Below are 7488 nucleotides of genomic sequence, written 5' to 3'. Positions count from 1 at the left end.
CTGTTATCTAGTCTGTTAGAGACGTAGTACTCTCTAACAGACTCCGCCCGAGCCTTACATAAAATTTAAATTTATTGACCTTAGCCCATTTATTTTAGCAAACAACTAATTTCAAAGGTACTATTATAAAATAACGGATTCTTACTTAAAATCTAAACTCATGGACCTTGGCATTTATTTTAGGTTGAAACAGTTCAAGGGATTGATGGGCAATGCTATTTCTGGAACATGGATTTGCCTTATCGTGTACGTAAAATTAATTAATATGAATTGAAAACTCTATAGGCAGAATGGCTTTCCTGCTAGCTTCTTATTTCCAGTCTAGGTTTTTTGTTTGTTACATGGAAATTTCCTGTGGTTTCATGGAAGTCTACGAACAGCAGAGAAAATTGATCCACTGATTTTCCAGGAGACCGCCTGCAAATGAAAATGCATTTAGATCTGCACATTGGGAAAATAATTACGAGGAAGGACACCCAACCTTAAACCTATTCTGGATTCCAACCAGCCGGTAGAATTGGGCATTTTCCAGGAAAATGGCAGAAAGCTGCTGTGGACAAAGCATCCAATACCCCACATTAGTCTGAAGTTTATGCCCTGGCTGGCGACTGGCCATGACGAGCGGCATGATGAGGGGCGGCTGCCCCCTTATCCACAGAAATTATATATAAGGGCGCCAAGCACCGTTGCTCGTTGGAGCATTTACTTCCTGCCTGTGTCACCCGCTTCTCGCTGCCTTTCCTCTTCCCTCGACCTTCCCACTCTCATCCCTCCTCTCAAAAAATGGGTTCTTCAGAAGCCCTAACACTAGAAAACGGTAACTGCCACCGCGACATTCCTCGGCGCTTCGAGCAGAACGTTATTGTCATGAGGCACGGCGACCGCCTGGACAACTTCGAACCCCTGTGGGCGTCCACGGCGGCGCGCCCCTGGGACCCCCCGCTAGTCGATGCCGGCCTCGTCCGCGCCTTCCGCACCGCCCGCCAGCTACACGACCGTCTCCCCTCCCCCATCCGCCGCGTCTTCGTCTCCCCATTCCTCCGCTGCGTCCAGACCGCGTCCCAAGCCGTCTCCGCCGTCTCCGTGGATGATTACTCCGGGATCAAGGTCAGATTGCCTCGTCATATGCTGCTTTGTTCTACATTCGTTGTGATTTTATTCTTCTTCAGAATCTTGGTAACTGGAAATTTGGGTGAAGATTGGATCGAATAATTTTGAGAAAAAAAATTGATGAAATTTTGATGGATAAACAAATGGACTCTACCGGAAAATAATAACTTGAATTCTGACTAAGAGGGAAAATTCTCTTGTTGGTCTGCAAATTGAGACTCCACTGCTCCATCATAACTTCATTAGTTGCGGTAGGCAAGCAGTGACTTCCAATCGTTTCTGTTTATGAGCTCAGAAACCAGAGCATTTCTTTTATGCGATCAACATCTGAGTTCCACATCACTGACCCAACTCTTCACTGACCAAAGGGAGGCTGTCATGGTATACGCAGCCTTACTCTTGTGGACAAACTATTTCCTTAGACTCGAACCTGTGACCAACCAGTCACAAAGGAGCAACCTTACCGACCTTACCGTTAATCAGGCCCGTCGTCAATATGTGACCTAGCTATATGTGATAATTACCATCCCAAAATTTTCTCCTGGGGGAACATTAGTTGTCTTGATGGTTCAAGGGAAAGGAGCAACCTTACTGTTGATCCAAGGCCTACCCTCAATATGTGACCTAGCTATATGCGATAATTACCATCCTAAAATTTTCTCATGGGGAACATTAGTTTTCTCGATGGTTCAAGGGAAATATTGTTTGCTATTTTGTGGTGCTTTGTGGTTGACTAGAGTTTAACTGCGTGAAATTATTTCAAGTCTTGCTCTACAACTAGCACCTTAGGTGAATCAAGCTTGAATTAAAGAAGGAAGGGGTTTGAGAAATACTAAAAAAAAAGTATTAACTGGTATATTCAGTTGGAAAATTGGTTAAGGTTGGCTAAATTCATGATAATTTTCCAGTTGATAGAACAAACACATAGAATTGTAAGCCCTATGACAACATGCTCTAATAATTGTCTGAAGTTTCATATCTAAATGAATCCTTTTTAAATCTCATCCCTAGTAGGAAAAATAAAGGATTCCCTTTAACTACTTTTTTAATTTCTATTTGACAATCCTCTGTTATATTATAGTAAGATTGTTTGTGTACAGGACCTGATTTGGAAATTTGTATCAGATCAAAGCATATCCAAATGCTAAATAAGGAGAGATTGTCTGGATCCCATCTGATCTCTCAACATGTGCATTTAGATACAGTAAATGAATTGTTTTTGTGCTGTACCTGATTTGAAAAGTTGTATCAGATCAAAGCATATCCAAATGCAATATAAGGAGAGATTGTCTAGACCCCATTTGATCTGTCATCATGTGCATTTAGATACAGTATATGAATCTTCTTGCAATTAGTTACTAGGCTTGCATATTCAATTCAATCATGCAATTTTGAAAATCTAATGCACTGGTAAAGATGCTCTGTGCTGAACAACTACCAAAGTATATGTTTGTTGAAGTGGCTAACTGGCTATTGTATGTACTATGTACAAATATGCATGTTCATGTCTGATATTAATTAATTGAAAATTCAAAAGTATTAAGACGATATCTATTGTGCATGTGTATTATTTATATATATATATATATATATTACGTATGTATGTATACATATGGATGGAAATGATATGGTAATCTGCTTCCAAATTCATGTGTTCAGATTGTTAGGATGTTGTCAAATTCCACTTCCAGCCTGCCAGGTCTATCGGTTTACTGCTTGACTCTATTTTATCCACATTATAGGTTTCAATTGAGTATGGATTGTGTGAGATTTTGAACGAGATAGCCATAAGAATACCTCCCAAAGATGAGAACTGGGGTTTCAATGTCTCAGAGCTTGAAGCTATGTTCCCTGCTGGAACGGTGGATCATACTGTGAAACGTATATATAAACAGGTTTAAACAATGTTACTTTTTTAATTTGTCCTTTTAATTAATTCTTCATATATCAGCATGGTTACACCTATCCAAAAGAAGTGTTATGCACACTGACATAGTTTCATTGCTCGAGGAACTTTAGTTGCCCCAATGGGAAGAGACAATTCTGAGTGCGAGGACTAGATATAAAGAGGTTATTCAAGCTCTTGCTGATAAATTCCCTTCAGAAAACTTGTTGCTTGTCACACACGGTAAGCTTCACTTTGGGTTGTTCCATTCATTGAGTTTTAAATTTTATTTTATTTTTATCAAGATGGCATTCTAATGCTTGAGATTGTTTCAAGGATATGAATATGTAGCGGAAACCATGCTTTTGTACCTAGATATCGGACCTGAATCAATAATGAAATCTTTTAATGGTTCTTCACTTTCTTTTTTCCTTTCACCAAACATTGCTCTAGACAAAAGCAAACTACCTTTAGTAGCATTTGAAGTGACCATATCCTTTCATATATATGAGATTACTTTCAAGTTTCCAAGACACTATATTCTGACTTCCTATCCTTTTGTGACGGCTCCATTTTGTTCCCTTTCTCCTTCTATCGACTACTTTCAAAGCAGCATTTTTTAAATGTTATATGCCGACTTGCCTCTCTCTTTTTCCTTAATGATGATCTATTTTTAAGATTTGTTTCTATAGATTGTTGGTTTGTGCCTTCTGACATTATTCAAGTATAGTCTGCAATCATTTCCTTTCCTTGATGTGGTGTCCAAAATGGTGTTATCTTGTTTTTCTACAAGCCTAGCTCATCAATAAGATCACCATCCTAATTTGTTGGGTTGTGATTTATATCATGCAGGGGAAGGAGTTGCCGTTGCAGCTTCTGCATTCATGGAGGACACTACAGTTTGTGGGGTAGATTATTGTGCATGCTTGCAATTAAGAAGGACTGTCTTGTTTGGTGAAAACCAATCTTTTACAGCTGAAAACTTTGATGTGCTAACAAAGAACGGCGAAACTGGTATCAGTTATTGTATTTTGAGTGATACACCATTTGAAGTGTGACTTTTTGCATCAGCCACTTATTCTAGATGTCTCTTCAAGTGCAACCTAATGAGCCCTATTAGAAGCAATTTGTGTGTGTGTTTTCTGCTCGTGAGTTTTCATTTTCAGTCCTCGGTCTTGAAAAAAGCATAGATGCAAGTGGGCAACAACAGACTTCACCATTTGATGAATTGGAGTGAACATAAATCTCCAGCAGAGTTGCAAAAAATATTTGTGTAGTTCTTAAATAAGGTCTTCAGTGAAAAAGATTTGTGTGGTTGGTCTTAAATAAAATGGATTTCACTATCTGAAAAAAAATCTCAGCAATACGAGGATTTTGAGGCTACAACAAGTTCAGGTGCCTCGTTTATCTATTTGTATGCTCACATACTTGCAAGCCTAATAGAGTTAAACCTTGGAGCATTGGACGTATGGCAGATTAAACCGACAAACCCAAACATCTTAACTTAATCTTAACCATTTGATTGGAAAATGACCTTGAATAAGTTCAATATTTCCTTGAACCCAGGATGATTGTGTGCACTGAAATATAAATTTAGTCAAGTCAGCTTGCCACCTATTTTGGCTCAACTTGCACTATTACTTGACCCAGTTCAATTTTATTTGACTTGGAGTTGGAGTTCAACTACCTTTAACACAATAATGTTCATATAATTATGTATTATATATTTTTCAACCAAATCAAGTTTGGTTGACTCGTGGAGCTAAGTCATGCTTGAGTTTAACAAAATAATTATTATAAGTTTGCTTTCTTTCATTTTGAGAATTTGAATTTTAAAAATTCTCAAGTTGAATCAAATTTGAGTATTCGAATCCAACTCACATACACTTCAAGTGTTGTGTCATCCAGCTACGCAAATAGAATATTTTTTGAAAGTAAATTTTCCCGATCCAAACTTCCCTTGAACTTTTTACTTTAGTGGCCAAAATTTTTTTTTAACTTTACTGTATCACTTCATTTAAAAAAAAGAAGAAGAAGCAAATAGGGATATATCATAGAAAGAGAGTTGGCACATAGGGCTTGCATTTGTCACATAGATTAACCTTGTCAAATTAATTTCAACCTAAAAGAAACCATGTAGGAAAATAGAGTTCATTTTTTTCCTACACCTACATGGACAAAACAAAAGCATCAGCATTTACCACTCTGAAGGGCTGAGAAGCGGCTCAATGTGGTCAAACATGTCTGTGGGAAAATCATCAAAGAAGCTGTCCGGAGTCATCAGCTTCTCCTCCTTCACCTTCTTCCCCCCATTCTCATAGCACCCCATTCCTTCCGACGGCACTGCAAAGAAACCGAGCCTCTTTTCGTTTCCGAGTTCCTCGGAATCCCTCCCTCCAAACACATCCAAGAAGCAGGGGTCCTCCAGCCTCGCCATCAGCTCTTGGCTCTCCTGCAAAAATGCAAGGTCTTGCTGCGTTGGTTCCAGGAACTAATCCGGAAAAAGCATTTGGGATTAGGCCTGGGACTGATCCATGCTTGGATTGAACTCCAGTTAAGCAACAGTGGTGGTGTCATAATTAAGCAAGTTGGGGTTCATATTCACCAATTCCGGCGGTGGCACCATCTTCATCATTTCATAGGATGATGAGGATGATGAACAGGGCTGAAGTTTTGTGCACGATGGTTCTTCCTCAGTCGAAGAACTAAACTTTGGCGCCTAATGCCCAAGTAAAAAAAAAATCATTTCACTTCCCACTAATTTCTACGTAGTAGTGGCATAAAAAAAATGTTAAATTTACCTCAATTGGAACAGCATGGAAGACAGGAATTTCCCTAGTGATGATGGGCGTAGGTTGGGGTCTTGGAGGAGCAGTCTGCAAAATCCTGGCCAGCCTCTTCTGCCGGCTGCTCCAGAAATTCTTGACATCGTTGTCGGTTCTTCCCGACAAGTAAGTCGCGATTCTCGTCCATTTGTTCCTGAATTGCGCCTGCAGTTCTATCACCACCCTCTCCTCCTCCATAGAAAACTTCACCCCATTTCAGAAAACAGAGATAGAAACAGAGACACCCACATCAAGTTCATGTAGTACGAAATCGACCAAACAGGGCGAACCCAAAATGATTTTTTTTTTTCAGGTGGAGATGGAAATGGAGGAATTCAATTACAAATTGCTTACTGTTTCAAGTTGGGTCGAAGCTTGTTGACCCACCGGAGGCAGCACGACTTGCCGGTGCGGTACAAGAGGCCTTTGGATCGAATGGGCCACACTTGTGTTGGGAAAATATTATATATGGACTAATTCCCATAAGTAAATCAATGAAGTAATGCAAATAATAAAAATTGAAATACAAGAAATTTAACGTGGTTCCCTCAAATGTTGAGGTACGTCTACGGAGCATGACAGTCCAAATCCACTATCATCAAATATGTTGTACAAAGTGGACACAAAAGGCACAAGCCTTACAAATACATAAGAGTGTATAAATAAATGTAGCAAGATGAAAATGTCTCACCAAATTTTCTGAACAAAGATCCAAAGAACCAACCAAAATGAGCACAACCACAATAACTCAATATGCTGTTAAAATGAAGCCGGAGACACAAGAAGAAGAAGCAGCAGCAGGTAACTGCACTGGAGAAGATGACCAGCGCTGGTGGGTGGGCGTGAAGCAGGTGCTGGCTGCAGGTGTTGGCTGCTGCAGGCGTTGGGAACTAGTGATGAAAAACCGAGAGTCCAATGGCAGCAAGTAGGAAAATGTAGATGAAACAAAAAGGAGATGAAGGGGCAGCAACTCTTACTGTGCGTGAGGCCTTGGAGCCCAAAAACAAAAAAACGCATGCTGCACGGTTTTCCTTTATGGGAAGCCAACAACAACAATAAATAATGGTGCAACTTTCAAGCCAAGGGCCCCACAAGGAGGGACACCCAACAACTTGTTCACGTGGTTTACAAGGACCTCATCTTCCTCCGCCTTCCACAACCCTTTCCTTATCTCTACCACCGCCGTTCGTCCGTCTCTGTCTCGGTCTCCAGCCATTGCCCCCACATTCCACGAGAAAGAATTTTGATCACCGAAATCAGTGAACTATCGTAGGTTTGGATTTGCAACTTCGTTTTGTCCTTTTTTTGGGCTATGAAATTTGTTCCTTCGTGGGGTGTAGTGACAGTTAAGGCGGTTACTCCACTCTCCACTACACACCCCTGCATTTCCCACTTTTTCTCATTTTTGAAGTGGGTAATGAAGTGACGTCCATGCCCCTCGTTCGACGGTGGAATTCCCCGGACATAGATGTCCTGACTGGGTGCGACCAAAACAAGTAACAAAGACAATCATGTGATCTCTAAGAAGTTTGGTATTGTTCCTAGTTGACTCCATGGATCTTACAGCTTTGAGCTTTAGTCATGCTGGGTTGTGTTGGAAATACTGGGTTGTGTTGTTATTGGATTTGTGATTCAGATTTGTGTTGATACGGGATCTTGGGTGGTGGA

At 40.3% G+C, this 7488-nt stretch overlaps 2 protein-coding genes across 4 annotated transcripts; one reads left to right on the top strand and one right to left on the bottom strand.

Annotated features, from left to right (window-relative positions):
• Positions 1-246: 246 nt before the first annotated feature.
• LOC131165250 (uncharacterized) lies at positions 247-4350 on the top strand. The gene is made up of 4 exons (XM_058122869.1): positions 247-1107; positions 2853-3005; positions 3130-3238; positions 3848-4350. The coding sequence occupies exons 1-4, from the start codon at positions 784-786 to the stop codon at positions 4051-4053; spliced, it is 792 nt and encodes a 263-aa protein (XP_057978852.1). The 5' UTR covers positions 247-783; the 3' UTR covers positions 4054-4350.
• Positions 4351-5026: 676 nt separating this feature from the next.
• Positions 5027-6845, bottom strand: LOC131165251 (transcription factor DUO1-like). Of its 3 annotated transcripts, none has more exons than XM_058122872.1 (4): positions 6512-6845; positions 6175-6265; positions 5797-6024; positions 5027-5447 (listed from the first exon to the last, which is right to left on the bottom strand). In XM_058122872.1, exons 3-4 carry the CDS (start codon positions 6016-6018, stop codon positions 5193-5195), a joined length of 477 nt encoding a protein of 158 aa, XP_057978855.1. In that variant the 5' UTR covers positions 6019-6024; positions 6175-6265; positions 6512-6845; the 3' UTR covers positions 5027-5192. The 3 variants fall into 3 exon arrangements, with proteins under 3 accessions (XP_057978855.1, XP_057978853.1, XP_057978856.1); XM_058122870.1 differs by having other exon boundaries at positions 6175-6293; positions 6512-6839; XM_058122873.1 differs by having other exon boundaries at positions 5027-5714; positions 6175-6839.
• Positions 6846-7488: the final 643 nt, after the last annotated feature.

The sequence above is a fragment of the Malania oleifera genome, chromosome 10 (genome assembly GCF_029873635.1).
Source record: "Malania oleifera isolate guangnan ecotype guangnan chromosome 10, ASM2987363v1, whole genome shotgun sequence".
Taxonomy (NCBI): Eukaryota; Viridiplantae; Streptophyta; class Magnoliopsida; order Santalales; family Ximeniaceae; genus Malania; species Malania oleifera.
This window is presented reverse-complemented; position numbering and strand designations above follow the sequence as displayed.